Source organism: Python bivittatus, unplaced genomic scaffold, assembly GCF_059951505.1.
Source record: "Python bivittatus isolate LINGU-HERP-01145 unplaced genomic scaffold, Pbiv_v1 ctg000570_np1212, whole genome shotgun sequence".
In the NCBI taxonomy this organism is placed as follows: Eukaryota; Metazoa; Chordata; class Lepidosauria; order Squamata; family Pythonidae; genus Python; species Python bivittatus.
In genome coordinates this window covers 1,239,608-1,256,114 of record NW_028277097.1, presented here as the reverse complement: position 1 = coordinate 1,256,114, position 16,507 = coordinate 1,239,608, and the positions used below count along the sequence as shown (strand labels likewise).

The following is a 16,507-nucleotide window of genomic DNA, read 5'->3' as shown; positions in this document are numbered from 1 at the left end:
CAAGCAAGGCTAAAAAGGAGAAGACTGAATGCCAACCTCAGCTTGACACCCTCTTTTTGAAGGTGGTTGGAAGAGTGGACCTAGAGGGTTGCAGCGAGATTATTATATGCACAAAAATGGAAAGACTCCAAAATACCCACAATGGAGGAATGGTTGGTGAAGATAGCAAAATTTGCAGAAATGGCAAAATTGACTTGTTTGAATAGGGAAAAGACAATTACTACATGTGTTAGTGACTTGAAACCTTTTATGGACTTTTTGCTGAAAATGGAAAAAAATGAACTTCTGATTTATGGGTTTGATGATTAGAAAGGGTAGAATATGGAAAGAAGGGAGCCTGATGTAACCTTAGAGAGAGAGGATATAAATGCATTTATAGCTGCTGTAAAGAAGATTGGAAGCCACTTTATATCTTTCTTTCTTTTTTTCTTGTCTTTTTTCTTTCATTTCTTTTCTATTTATTTACCACTTGTAATTTACTTCCTTTTTTCTTTAAATTTGTATTGTTTTTACTTTGCAAAAAACTTCTTTAATAGAAATTTTTTTTTTTTTTAAAAAGGAAGATTGGACCTTGAGGGAAACTACAAATGAATAGAATAGTGGTGAGAGTTGCAAGAAATAGGAGGTACCAATCTTCCCCTCAACCAGGAACTGACAACTTCACACTTTAGAGATAGATGGAAAACTGAGAAGAGATATTTGAAAACAATTATTAAGAAAAGATCTTGTGGCAAAATAAGTGAAAAACATGCCAAAGAACATGGATAATCCAAATATACTCAAGTCAGCATCACTTGATGGGTTTCATAGAAGGATTTTAGAGAAATTAACCAGCTACTTCTCAAAACCATAAGTTTTCACATTTGGGTATGTATGGAGACCTGACTTCCAAATTGATTGGGATAGAGGCATGTGTTTGGGCCATCTATATAGGAAAAAAAGAAAAGCAAGCTAACTGCAAACTCTTTGTGTAAAGACACACATTATATCCAAATTGGAAGACTTGCAAATCCTTCATAGGTGCATACTGTAGGTCAAAAGTTGGCAGATATGTTTGTCACCATAAGATTCAGCAAGGGAAAATGCAATAAATAGGAAGGAATATCAAAGTATGAAGCAAGGTACAAACCAGGCAATTCAATGACAAATAGCCAGATAAATTGTTGTTCAACAGGTCAGGGTTATCCTAGGTGTCATTAATAGAGACACAATTTTTCAAGCCTCAAGAATTCAACATTCTACTTCGGGCAGTGTCCCTTTGAAAATGCCCCCATATTGTAAAAAACAATCACTGATAGGTCCAAGATCCAAAAGTATTTATGAGTTAAATACTTTATATGTTCTGCAAAACCAAAAGAGAGTTTGTACCACAACCTTGATAACTATGCTTTCTACTAGCAAGTTATTTAACCTGAAAAATCACTTGACCTTGAGAAAATGGGCTTGAGAAGGTGACTTCCACAGGACTTCCCAAGCAATGGAAGTGTTGAGGAGGGCTGTAGGGGCTAAAGAGAAAAGTAATGTGGGGATCATGCAACTAAAGAGAAAGAAATGGGGTCTAAATAAACAGTCCCTTTATCTATTTTCAGTTATTTTGATAAATGGCTTCTAGTAACTATAGTAGATACTGCTGTATTCCTAAATGAAAAGAAAATGCATTAAAAGGACAAAAGAGGATGCAGAAGTTACTAAATTCTGTTAATTTCTATGCATACACATATAAAAACAATTACATTAATTCAAATAGTAATAAAATACATTCTTCTGTAATATAGGAGAATAATATAGACAGGTGACCTTGAATGCCTACTCCATCTGCTGTGATCTGAGACCAACTTTAAGACAAACCTCTACTTAACATCCCTTATTTCTGAATTACATGGATCAGAGAGTCTTTTGAAAACAGAACAAGGTTTCCCAAAATGGTATCCTGCAAATACATTGTTCTTGTGGTTCTATAATTTTCACCTGTGAATTATGGAAGATGAAGCAACTCATATGGATGACACCAAATTGGGAAAGGCTGAACAATAGGGAAGAGGATACCTTTTAAAAGAGGGCTACAGACTGACTATTTTCAAACAGAGGACAGATCTTTTACAAGTAGGTCATATGCAGTGGCCTCTGCAGGAGGGATCAAAGTGGGCAAGATGGCAGATGTGGTGTTGCAATCCAGTACCCACCCCTTTGAACAACTATGTACAGTAGGGGCAGAGTTTGGATTGTGCCATATCTGCCAAATTGTCCATTTTGACTCACCCCCAAGGACAGCAGGGCTATCTAGAATGGCTAGAAAGAAAAGGATTGGTTAAGGCCTAGCTCAAAAGCTTGCAAATAATTCTAAAGTTCAAATATATAAAATAAAACAAACTTGAGGATTCACCTCAATTGCTTAATGAGAAATGAATAATGCATGTGTAAGTATAATTTTTTACAAAGCACTTTTAAGAGTTTTTTTTAAATCCCTTTTTTACCCTAAGCTACTTTGCCTGCCTGCCTGCCTGCCTTCCTGCCTTCCTGCTGTCCTTCCTTCCTTCCTTCCTTCCTTCCTTCCTTCCTTCCTTCCTTCCTTCCTTCCTTCCTGCCTGCCTGCCTGCCTGCCGTCCTTCCTGCCTTCCTTCCTTCCTGCCGTCCGGCCTGCCTGCCTGCCTGCCTTCCAGTCCCATAACCAAGCACTGATACTAGAATACAGGGAATTCCAAATTCAGCTTTGGAATGAATGAATGAATGAATGAATGAATGAATGAATGAATGAATGAATGAATGAACCCTAGTCCAGTTCAGTTTTCCTCTTTTCCTGACAACTACATACTGAAATATTTTCAGGCATAGAAACAGCACAAAACACAAATAATTAAAAAGAATCAGATAACATCACAAACTGTATCCTTGAAAACCTGAAAGCAACAGCATAGTGAAACTATGAAATAATTTGTAGTTCAATTTTTTTTTTTTGGGGAATGACAAAGATTTGTTCAAATAATAATCCCCAAACATTTAGGGCTTTTAAGGTCCACTGACTTGAGTACAAGTACAAAGTTAAGAACATGATGAAAAGTCTCTTCCTCCAAAATCATTTGGACTTTTCAAATGTTACATGATTCGTACCCAACCTACACAGAAGTACACCAGATCAAAGAAATCATATTTCAAGCTGCACTGGCTCTCTGTTTAGTCAATAGGCTTTTTAAAAATAGAATTATCCTATTAAGGTCTAGTATTGTAGTCCATGATGTGATGCCCCTGTTAAGACCCACACAGCTGGGCAAGATCAAGGAAGCAAGAGCTGCAGAGATTTCAGGATGTTTAGTATTTAATGTTACTAGGGGCTAAATATAAAATCTTGGAAAGTATAAGAGGAATTCTCCAACCTCCTTTATAGTGAGTTAATTAAGTAGCACCTCTAAATAATTTGAAAGTTTTCTCAGATTTCTCTCCAGCTGGGCTAAATATTTATGAAAGAAGCTGTCTTTTTCTTGCCTGCTATCTTTTGATTATTTATGTCTGAGTTGTCTTCCATTCCTTTCCCAGCAGCCCCCTTCCTCTTCTCACAGCCCTTAAACACTAAATCAAACTTAGATACCTTCCCTGGCACCCAGTGATCCTTCTTGCTGCTCCTGTTTTTGCCCAGGACAGCAGGCTTGCTAGAAGTTCAAACCCTTCCTTCTACTGGTTTTGGCTTTTCTTTTTCTATAAACCCTACTATCCTGATATAGACCAAAGGCATTCAGTGATCAGTACTGTTGAAGACTGAAGCCTTGCTTTTCCATGGAACATGCAGAAAATAACCTATAAAACCTGTTAGAGAAGAATGGAGAAATACCAAAAAAGATTCTTGAGATGGTGTGAACAGCAGGGATCTGGTTGCATTGCACTCACTGTGTTGTACAAATGCCCTGGCCCTTATTCCTTGTAGAGACAAATATGAAGTCTGATTTTTAGAAATCAGACCCAAACTTACTCAGTCTCAGTGACATGTCCTTTGTGGCTAACCAGGATCCTGCATGGACATTTTGTGGAGGCGCATGTAAGCCATGCAAGGTGCTGAGTGCTGGACAGATCACAGGCTGGTCTGGTTGGTCCTCAACCTGCACATAGCCCCTTTACATCGTAAGCAACCCAGGATTGTTAGAAAGTCATTCAACAGCAACAGACTGCAAGACCCAGGCCAAGTTCAATGTTTCCAAGATGTACTTAATGAAAAACTCTCCAGCAATTTACCACTTGTAGGAACCTGTTCTGAAAAGTGGACACAATTTTAAGATGTCATCACGCAAACTGCAACAACTATACTTGAACTGAAAACCTGGGTGCATCAAGACTGGTTTGATGAAAACCATGAAACCATTTCAGCAGTCCTCCAGGCCAAGAACAAGGCCTATGTAGACTGGCAGAAGAATGCATCATCAAAGAAAGACAATCTTAAGCACCTGCAGTCCAAAGCACAGACAGAACTGCGAGAAATACAGGACTAGTGGTGGCAGAGAAAGGCTGAGCAGGTAGAATACTACGTAGACATGCATGTCACCAGAGAGTTCTTAAGCATCATGGTTTATGGTCCTTCTAAATCAGGATGCTTCCCACTGCTGTCATCCGATGAGTCAAGCCTGATCAAAGACCAGGAAGGGCTGAAAAACTGCTGGGCTGAACACTTTTCCAACCTACTCAATAGGCCGTCCACAGTTGATCATAATGTCTTAGAGCAGATTCCTCAGCTGCCAGTCCTGGATGCCCTAGACCTGCCTCCCTCTGATGAGATCAAGAAACAATTTCACAGATGAACTCAAATAAAGCAACAGGACAGGATGGCATTCCTGCTGAGATCTACAAAGCACTAGACCCAAACGCCTTACAGGTATTCCAAGACAACTTGGAAGATATTTGGTCCACAGAGAACATGCCTGATGACTTCTGCGATGCCTTCATTGTGGCTTTCCACAAAAATAAGGGAAGTAAATCAGACTGTGGAAACTACAGGGGTATCTCACTGCTGTCCGTTGCAGGCACGATCTTTGCCCTCATTATCCTGAACAGGCTTGTCACTGTCTCAGAAAAGAACCTCCCAGAGGTGCAGTGTGGTTTTCAGCCATAATGGAGTACAGCAGACATGATATTTCCTATGAGGCAAGTCCAGGAGAAGTGCATTGAGCAGAACTTCATTGACCCGACAAAGGCATTTTACATTGTAAACAGGGAGGCTCTCTGGATCATCCTGAGATATTACGGATGCCCAAGGAAATTCCTGAAGTTGATTCAGCTACTCCATGACAGAATGACAGGACAGGTTCTTTACAATGGTGATACATAGCTGCATTTGCCATTTCCAATGGGGTAAAACAGAGTTGTGTGCTAGCCTCGGTCCTGTTCAATATGTTCTTTGCTTGCATGTTGTCACATGCTGTCCAGGATTTGAAGAAGGAAGTGTACATCAGGTACTGATTTGATGGCTCTCTCTTTGACCTTTGCCACTTGAACGCATGGATGAAGTGCCTCCATACAGTCATCCAAGAAACCCTCTTTGCTGATGACTCTGTGCTCCTGGTGCACAAAGACAGTGATCTACAGTAGATGCTGAACAAATTCTCAGACGCTGCTAGGCTCTTCAGCCTGACTATCAGCCTGAACAAATACCAACCCCGTAGAACCAAAAATCACTGTTGATGACACCTAGCTGACAAATGTAAACAGCTTCAAATACTTGGGAAGCATCATCTCAAGTGATGGGTCTCTGGACAAAGAAATTGACTCCAGGATCAGCAAAGCCAGCCAGGCACTGGGGTGGCTGCATACAACAGTGCTCAATCAACACAACATGCATATCTCCACAGAGCTGATAGTCTACAGAGCTGTGGTTACCCCTTCTCTCCTACATGGATGTGACTCCTTGACTCTGTACCAAAGGCACATCAAACAATTGGAGAAATTTCACATGCCCTCGTTCCACTCCAACCTCAGCAAGACTGTGTCTCCAACCTGGAGGTCTTGGGTTGCACAGAGTCCACCAGCATTGAGTTCCTGATTATCAGAGCCCAGATGCAGTGGGCGATGGGTGGGTGGGACACATCATCAGAATGGATAACTACCATATGCCTTGCCAGTTGCTCTATAGTGCAGTGGAGTCTGGGAAGAGACCTCGAGAACGATCACGCAAGCACCACAAAGACACTATGAAAGAAACCCTATGCCACTGTGACATCCAGCCAAGGGAACTAGAAGCTGTGGCTGCTGACAGAACCTGCTGGTGAGCTCTGTGCTATGAAGTCTCCACTGGTTTTGAAGAACAGGTGCTGCCAAAACCTGTAGAAAACCATGAGTGATGTCATAGAATAACACCCACAGTTACTACAACAATGGAGTTCCACTGCCCCCACTGTACTAGACTCTGCCCTTCCAGACCTCCGTGTGTGCAAGAAATTTTGACATGCTGGTTTTGATTATATAGAGAAGTTCATTTTCTATGAAGAGTATTCTAACATCAAACAGCAGAACAGTTGTTAATAGAGTACTAACAATACATTTTACATTTCAATGTGCATTAACTAGACCTTTCCAACTGGCAACATGCACTCTCCAGTTCACAATGTAATTATTCAGACACAACAGCCTGGATAATTAATTATAAAGATCTGCAAGAATAAGGCCACTCTGATAGACAAATAGATGGTGCTATACCCTGAGGGACTAGATCAAACTGGGAAGATGGAGGAGGAACTCCCCCCCCCCCCGAACAGCACAGTGACTTAACTACCAATGTTATGGACAACCCACAGTCCAAATTGCCCTTGCACACTGCTGATTAGAAAGTCAGTCCTAATCAGTTAAGTTCCCCTTGCACACTTTTCCCCATGTAGCTTGTGCTTCTTGCTTCTGAAAAATAGCTGTTTTATAGACTAGAGAAAACATGATTTTGAGGAGTAGGGAGGCATGTAGAAGGCAGCATACAGGGAAGGAAATTTTAAAGTTCTCTACCACCCATTTGATGAGATCAGGGGAAGGAGGGAGAATATATCTCTGTTACAGGTAAACTATATGAGCATGTTTGGGACATATATTTGCAAATACATGTATGTATGGCTATCTGCCCATTGCCTATTGTTGCATGTGGTCTGTAGAGAGGCTTCCCTCTTGGTAAATTCTACATTAGTTGTCTAATCAGTAGGAGATGTGAATCAAGGAGATGTCTATAAGTATCTGACAAATACTTTACTGAAATACTTTATTGTGAAAAAAACACCCTACTTTCATTTTATTAACTTACAAAGGGGATGTTTAAAATGTTTACACCTTGCCATGTGAATAATTTACATTTACAAAGACTAGGATTATGCTCAAGGGACACAGACAATAATTTGCTACAGTTGACAATATTTTTGCTTCCAAATGTCCAAATGTTTTGCTTCCAAATGTCTTGGACCAACATGACCTGCATCGGAGAAGACTTAAAGCTGTCTCTGACACTGCTATAGGATTATTACCATTACTATTACACTGTGAAAGGAAGTCAGTAATTGTACAAACGTGCAAATTAATAAAACAAAGAACCATATAATATTATCTGGCTGCTGGAAAAAAAATGAAGAGCAACAAAATAATATAAAAGTGGAAAAGTGGAGCTGAGAACTACGGCATGTACTATCTGTGTGGTTCTAACAAAAAATCCAAGCTATAGAATGTTTCTCTGCATAACAAAGTGAAACTCTGTGACATCAGTTGGGATTTTGCCTGAATAAGGACTGTGAATTACAGACTGATGACTGCAGAGGCAAACAAGAGATGCCTTTTGTGCTTTTTTATACTGAAGAGTTGGCAACAGTTTACTGTGAAGATTCCAACTGTGTCATATTGCACCGCTGACGTAGTTTAACTAAACCCACTGCTAATCATGCCAGAGGCATGAAACTTGTACAAAGTGAAGCTTAATACCCTGCATTTTACCACATCTTGTTATTTATGTCATGGACCCCCTATTATTAAATATTTTAACCAAGCTGTATGGATCTCATTATGGATTAGTAGCATTACTGGAGCTATCAAGACTATATCAAATCGTGGTCAATTCCATAAGTAAAATACAGAAAGATCCTGATTCAGAGAGGAATTTGACAATTGAGGGTACCTGTAATGAGGGTTCTACGTTTTGAACCATTCATTTTATCAGAACAGTAGGAAATAACATGATATAATGCCCCTGAATGGTTTCTTTGCTCGCTTCTCTAGGCATGCAACAATAAAGGAAGATGTAAGTAAAAGTGGCAGGATGTCAAAGCATCTGGAAATAAATCAGGATATGCCTACAAGGCATAGGTAAGAGTGAATTTGTCCTTCTTGGATCAACATCCTGAAAAGCCTTATAATGTATAAAACCATAATATAAAATTGCCAGCTGATTAGTAATAAACCCTATGGATTTATTTAAAACCTAATTCCAGGTTGATCCTTCTGGGTTACTGTGATACATGGCTCGCATATATCAAGTTGCAACCTTAAAGAGGACTATAAAATTGTATTTAACAACAGTATTGCATTTTCAGATGTTCAAAGTTTCTTACATGTGTTTGGTGACCCTGTTTGATAAATGATTCCCCATATAACATAGATGGGGTAAAAAACTGTGTATAAGAGAGGGTGACTTGCCAAAGGCCATCCAGTCAGTTCATGCCAGAGCTGAGATTAACCTGAGGATTACTTTAGGTAAGAATTGGTCTCTGGGCTAATAGAACATTCTATGCTTGCATGCTCAAGTCCTAAGTTATACTAAGTTCAGTAGTTTTACTACCAAATAAATGGGAGTACTGATTACAGATTATTAGAATTGTACTATTAGCACAATGTTATACCAGCACTTGTAACACTATTAATGCAGGGCTCTTCAGAAAGAAGGATTTGTTTTCCTTAATCAGAGTATATAAGATAAAATCTCACCCCTCATAAATCATAAGATCTGTCACCACTTGATCTATTAAAATGCCGACAAAGTATGAACAAGGATGACAAAATATACAGCCTTTAAAACAATGATCCTCCTGTCCCTCCTTTCAAAATCACATCTCAATAAGTTTTTCAAACAGCAGCCCATGTTTGTGTTCATCAAAAAAATTAAAGCTATGTAATCCTCTCCCCCTCAACAATGTTGCATAGCGCAGGACAAAGATTATACCCAATTTCAGTTTACCTATTCCTCCAAATCTTTGAGATCAGTATGTATAATTTATTAACACATCACAAAATAGAACTCAAAGCATTTGCAGACAGAGGGCTGGGATAAGGAAAGGGGGGGGGGGAACACATTACCAGGTTGCATCGGCGGTTCTTAAGGAGCTGGTGGAACGGGATCGCGGCTTCATTATAATACTCATTGTGCAAATAAAAACCCAGCACTTCTTAGGAGCGGTACTTCATTTGTCTTCACACTTCTTCCACCCCATACATTCCATTTGCCAAAGAAATAGGAGAAGCTTCCAGGGAAACATATTCCTCAAAACAGCCCAGGATCTTCGAGATGAGTTCTAAACTACTAAAGCTCTTTGCTCCTTCCTCTGCATTTATGCCAGGACGGTTTGAAAGTGACAGTGCTGTTCTCTTCTGCCTTGCACTGCTGGGGGAGGAACTGTGCTTTGAGCCTATTCTCCATCTAAGTCACATGGGAAGCAAAGCAGCTGAAAGAGCCTCGATGTTCCCCCCTCCGCAATCCTATAATAACAGGTTTAAAGGTCAACCACATTCTGAAATTGTTGATAGATGGTAAAAGGGGAAAAAATGAAGATGAGACATGGGTATAGCAGTGAGTTTGCAGGAAAGCTTCACTTTCAGAAGTGCAACGGTTAAATGGAAGCCCAACACAGCGGACTCCTTCTTTTGACAAGAGGATTACCTGATATTTATGACCCCTTGTTTCAATACGAGGATTACTCAAGAGCGTAATTATTCCTCTCTTTCCTTCTTGTTGGCTCACTCACACTTTTCACACAGCTTTTAGAAAGGGAATCCAGTTGTTTAATCACATGCACACACAAGCATTAACTGCTTGAGGGCTAAGGAACATCTGCTTGAGAGAACACCTTAAGATACTGTAGGGAAGTTTAAGCAAAATAATAAACAGAAGGGGTGTTGTTTTGTTTTGCTGCTGCTAGTCTTTTATTCCCATGCAAACACATTAATTTACCATTTCTTTCAGAATGGTGAGTCTTATATTGTGGAGAATGTTACTTTTACCTTTAGAAGTACATTCAGTTGAATGCAATGTAACTCATAGCCAAGAAAAGTGTGTATACAGAATTGCAGCCAATGCCTAGAGTTTAATGTTTCCAAGCAGTTATCATGCTCTGTGAACTTTATCATATAAGCTCCTTGCCTAATAATAATAAGCTCCTCTGAAATTATCTGATTTAAAATACATTCAGTTGTAAAAGAGGCAGTGGAAGCATTTTAATAGCTACACTGAAATTATTTATAGTAATTTATGTAACTAGACCGACAGATATTTTTAAAATCAGTGATATAGATCTGCTTTGGTAATTTGCTTTTTTAAATGGAAAAAACTATGCCCCAAACAAGTGATTACATGCAGAGAAACTATTCCTTCATGCAATAGTTCAAGAACAGTAGATTACACGTTGCAAAGAATTCAGAGGAGAGCAGCTTTGGGAATGAAACCAATTCCAGTGACCTTATTCTGTTCTTATGTTATTCAGAATACCTTAAAATAAAACAAGGTTTAGAGAATGAGATTTCCTTTCCTTCCTAGGCAGACACCTATTAATAACTAGCTGGCATCAACCAAGGGTTACTTGCTGTTTTCCAAAACATGCAGCGCGACTTGGGCATACTATTCATTGGCAGGAATGGTCCTGTCTGCCCTCCCGGCTCACACTGGTCAACTCTATGCAAATTGTTCCATAACAGCACAAAGAATTTCAGTGAGGGATCAGCCCACACATTGCCTTCATCATTCTTCCAAGCTTTTACCTTCACAACATGCTCATTGGCAAATACTGAGAGATTTTAAAGGGGATCCTTGCTTGTTAATTAAAGCAGTGGCTCTCAGCCATTTTTGTATCTTAAACATCACCATCATTCTACCAAAGAACTATATCTTGTCAAAGAACCACTTTTTCCAGTTTATAGCTACATGCATTCTTGTATTATATTTATCAGCCATGGTAAATGTTAAGAATCCTAGAAGGTGGCCACACCCAGCTACTTTGGGCCAGTCTTGAAAAAGCTAAACAAGGTCGGATCTGGTTAGCACCAGGAAATCCCATGAGTATAGACTAGCCAGGGAAGATAAAAAACCAACCAACCAACCCACCTGGGGACAGCGGTGGCAAAAGATTTCTGTATGGTTGCCAACAAAATAATAAGAACATTGCAGTGTCATCACAAGAAGTTGAGATCTACTTAGAGATATAACTTACCTAATTATTTTAAGGATGTACAACTGCAACACTAGGTAGAATGAATGAATTAATTCCATTAATAAATTTACTCCCAATTAAAATTAACTGTCTCCCGCATTATTTAATATCTATGTCAAGTTGCTAGCAAGAGTCCCTGTATTTCTCCTTGCCCATAAGCTATCCAAGAGCTTCTGTCCATCCCTGGACAGAAAAGGACTGAGTGTGGATAACAAGCTAAAGCTTAACTCAGACAAGACAGAGTAGCTGTTGATTCTGGAGACTGAATCAGGAGAAATGCCTGTTCTGGATGGGGGTGCACCCTCCATTTATAGGCTTACAGGGTAAGTATCCTCCTTGATTCAGAACTGATAGCCACATAATTCACCGTTCACGGAATGGCCCTTGAAAACAGTCTGGGAACTTGCAGCTGGCCCAGATGTAGTGGCACAGGTCAGAAGTGGTATCTCTAACAGGTGCTGTATCACCATCTTGACACAGTTACATTGCCAATGGCTTTCTGAGCCCAGCACAAGATGTTCACTCTGGTCTATTAAGCCTTAGAAGGCTCAGGCCCAAATGACTTCTTTCTGTGCAGTCTACCCCATACTATAAAGCCTTCAATGGGGCCCAGTACAGTAAAGCCTTCAATGGGGCACCCTCTACAGCTCCTGCCATACCTTTATCCAGGTAGATCAGACCATGAGATCAACTCCATAGGAAGGTTAAAACTACTTTTATTGAGATAAACTATAATAACAGAATCTTGCAAGTTTGATTGTGCTGTACCACCACCCCCTTCTTATAGTTCAGTGAAATAGGGAGGTGTCTCTCTGAGCTGCTTCTGAATGTTATCTGGCCATTCTCAACTTAAAAAATGCTCTAGCCCCTTCTGCTTTAGCCATTTTTGCCCTAGCAACAATTTCTGCATATCTCCATCAAGGTCATCTTCCTTACCCTCTACAACAGTGTTCCTCAACCTTGGCCACTTTAAGACAGTGGACTTCAATCTCAGAATTCTTGAAAAGGCCAAGGTTGAGGAACACCGCTCTACAAGTAAGGAAATGGAAAGCATGGAGCTCGCCGCCACCATGTTCCTGGGAATGCTTTGCCAAGTGGTTTATTTCCTCCTGCACCAACAAGCATCTGGATTCTCTGGGCTCCTTCTCTCTCCTGGGGTTCCTTGCCTCTCCTCTCAATATTTTGATTTTCTGAAATGTTGATTTGGGACAGGAGATGCATCTTACTTAAAGTCTTGCTGTGTAGCACTGTCAGTGTGCATATCACCACCTGAGAAATCCTGGAGTTAGAATATCTACAAGGGAGCAAGTTAGCCAAACAGCCTTGAAAATACAATGCACAGCGAATGCATTAATATCTGCCAACAGATTCAGTTTTTTAAAGTTTTTTTTAAAAATGCTGATTGCTTAAACCTTTCCCCGTGAGCCATTTTCTTTATCAAAATTATTATCCCAGGCTGTTTCCCTGATCAAAAGTAACCTCTTAAGCTGCAGTGGAAAATGCATTAGTTTCCCTTCTTCTGTATTCAGGCTATGAAAATCCAGTTTAAGTAGATAAATGGTATTACTCTAGTCATATTCTCTGCTACTAACAACTGTATTTTAGTTTGTTTTTTTAACTAAATAAGATATATCTATCATCTTGCCTATCTTGGCCCTAAACACGCTTTTTTTTGTTTTGCAGGATTATTATGCAGCTGAATGTTTGTACGCAGTGCCAAATGTTGTAGCACAACCATTTTTGGAATCTTCTTTTTCAGATCCATACAGTATTGGCGTCAACTATGTAGAGTGGAAGTGAGCAATGTATGTTCTCCCAATAATGCCGGTATGCAATTCCCAGCATCCCTCACTGTTAGCTATTGGTTTGATAGAGTATTTGCCTTCAGTAAAATGTGGAGGGCTGTGCATTGCCCAACCCAGGAGTCCAGTGTAATAAAAGGTGATTTTATGCATTATTGAATAAATAATAATAGCATTTGTGTAGCCAATGCATTATATTAAATAGTATTTGTAGAATGGGCCAGTGTATACTCTGCAGAGGGAATGCTACAGTGAAATACTACGGCTTACATATTTTATACTAGCATGATCTAGTACTAGGATATGTGTATGGAATACTAGGATTCCTTGTAGGAATGTGACCTAGAATATAAAGGCAACATTGATTACAATGTCTTTAATTTCCCTGCAAAGGGGAGAGGGGAAAAAAAGGCAAGTGGGCATGACAGATTTGTGTGTGTGTGTGTGTTTGTGTATAAGCAGAAAAGTTGGATGGACATTTTTTCTGAATTCATCCCGTAGAAGGAGAATTGATCAAATAATCTCTCAAGGGTAGGCCTTTCCTATAGTAATGGCTGTAGCAGTGCTACTAAAAAGGCCAATGAAAGCAGTTCCCTCATGATGTCTAATCTTGGGATTTAATGACTACATGGAAGACAGAACCCACTGCAGAGAGGACCAAACATGGAACAGCAAGACATTCACACATAGCCTACAATCAGTTCATACCTAAATATATGCAAGAACATCAGCAAAAAATGTCTGGCATTACTTTAAAATAAAATTGGACAAACTTGAATTAAGGCTATCAATCACTGTACACAACTTTCATTTCAGAGATTGGAAAACAGTGATGAAAATCAGATTGCAGGAGCCCAGATGCAACTGATTGGCCACTATGGGAAAGAGGGTATTCAACTACAGAGGCCATTTATCTGATCCAGTTGGTTCTCATGTTCTTTTGCAGAAATGAGAAGATAGAGGGAGTTTTCTGGTCAGTTTGTGGATGATCTGCAGCAGATTACCAAGTTTCTGATATTCAATTAGCAAAAACAAAAGGAAAATGATTCCCTTGCCCCAACTTAAATTAGCTTGGGATAGCCAGAAATAGAATTTGGGGTGAGCTCAGTTCAGTTACATTAGAGAAAACAAATTTTGGGGACCTGAATATCCTTGAAGCCATCCATTTTCTTTTTTTAAAATGAAATGGCTACCTTTTGCCCTGTCTCTAAATAAAATATTTGAGATTCTAGCAGCTAAAACAAAATAGCTCTGGCAAGCTTGAAGGCTTTTGCTGTTTGGCATACAGTCATGTGATAAATTCATAGCAGACACAAGATTTGAACCAGACTTGAACCAGAAACATGAGATTTAAACTACAGACCCATATCTTAATCTGTTAGTCATGATGTAGCACCAGCTCAACACTTAGAAATAAGAGCAATCTGTTGTGTGGATTTGATGATTAGAAATAATATGGGTTAACAGAAATAATGGAAGTTATGTTTTAAATTTAGAGTAAGAGTTTGATGTATATTGTTACTTATACCTGTTGCAAAGAGGGTCGGAAGTCAATTCTTTTTTTTCCTTTTGCTGCTTCTCTTTTTTTCTTTTCTTTTCTGCACTTTTGATCTTTACTATTTTCTTTTTTTCCAGTTTTCTTTTTCTTCTTCTTAGTCTTTTTCTCAATATTAGTTTTTGTTAGTTTTTACTGTTCTTTTTAAAAAACAATTGATAAAGTTATTATTTAAAAAAAAAAACTAGAGCAGTCTGGTAGAGAGGACTCTTCTTTACCAGAAGATCAGGGCCTGAAATGCATCACCGAAAAGTCCCAATACAGATGTGTGACAGCTCACATATCTCAACATTAAAATTTGCCCTAGAAGGGAAAATTTGGCAGGGACAGGATGGAGAGCAATAAACCTTCTCTAGCTCTAAAGTGCAATTTTGGAACTTATGCGGAATGTTTGTGGCGAAATATATATTTAAACAGATATCTGAAGGATTTATAAACATCTGATGTTAATTATGGATAATTAGTACAATTTTTTTCTTTGTTACTTACACTGATGCCAGTGTTGACCTTTTACAGCATAGCAACACTTTTTCAAGGCCTGGTTTTCCCCGCTGGTAACTCTGCAGTAGCTTTCACTGTAGATCATGACAGCTTATTTTTAAATAATTTTAAAACAATTCTGAAGATTAAGAGAGTTTTTTTGGACATCTACTGGTTCATTTCATCCAAGTTTTCAAAAACCATAGTGTTTTAAATAAATACCAAATGGAAGAGTGTGCATTAAAAATAGGGTTTCCTCTAGGGGTAGTAGAAGTGGAAAAGGCAGATTTTCTCAGTGAGATTACATTTCTATATGGTACTGTGAGAGAATTGCTGCGAAGAGAGGTCTCATTACTATTAGCAGCAAAACTCATTTGTTTCTTTTTTTCCCAAGGTCATGGGACATGTTAGCAATCATTCCCTCTTAATGATAAACTAGCAAGCCTAGTCTCAACAGAACCCGTTTTTTTCCCTAAAGGGAGTTTTGAAAAGAAAATGGCTATCTAAGAATCACAGTGGAGTGTAAGCAATTCTTTACCTTCATTGGATTTCCCTGATTTTGGAATGCTCAAACTCACGAGGTTCTAAACAAGCATCTTTCTGCCAATTTTCTGGAAGAATTCTTTTTCAAAGATTTTCCCTTCCATTGCAAGCAATAGGAAGGAATGCAATTAGCCACATCTCAGAGTTGATCAATGTTTTTGCCTCATTTAAGGGTGTGGTAGAAGACTTGGAGAGCTCATCTCTGTCTTTTCTCCTATCTTTCTATTACCCTTTGTCCCTTTCTCTTTATTCCATTCTACTCTAGAGATTCTTAACATCAGAAGAAACAGCCACAGAGATAGATAAGGGAATTCAATTTCCCTTCCAAGTTCAAAGCTTTTCCTCCAATCTCAGAGGGGAAATCCAACAGATCCTTTGGTTTCTAAAACAGTGACCCAAAGTCCAAGAACTGCATTCTAAGAATTCTAGATAATAGTATCTTAAAGGACATGGAAGCAAAATGTATAGAGCACATGACAACTCAGAAATAATATCTTATAGATTTAATGAGATTTGCTCCCAGTTAAATGCGTATAACCTTGCAATCTAAGACATAATCCTATAGGCACTAATTTGGGAGCGAGCACCACTGAACACCTACTCTCCTGGCTTTCCGCAAAGGATTGAAGACCTGGCTCTGCCAGCTTGCGTGGCGTGACAAGAATCTTACCCCATCCTGGGGATGGCTGGTGCCTTGATGACACTCCCTGAGC

The 16,507-nt window shown here is 39.2% G+C and overlaps 1 protein-coding gene across 7 annotated transcripts in view; it reads right to left on the bottom strand.

Moving 5' to 3' along the window:
* PDE4D (phosphodiesterase 4D) overlaps window positions 1-16,507 on the bottom strand; it is a 679,443-nt gene that overhangs the window by 164,502 nt on the left and 498,434 nt on the right. Inside the window, exon 1 of one of the 7 annotated variants that reach the window (XM_088152880.1) lies at window positions 9,292-9,573. The exons of the other annotated variants lie outside the window; for them this stretch is intronic. Coding sequence (XP_088009006.1) covers window positions 9,292-9,356 — 65 coding nt within the window. The 5' untranslated portion in view covers window positions 9,357-9,573. Of the gene's footprint in view, window positions 1-9,291; window positions 9,574-16,507 lie in introns of those variants that run through there. 7 annotated transcript variants of the gene reach the window in all.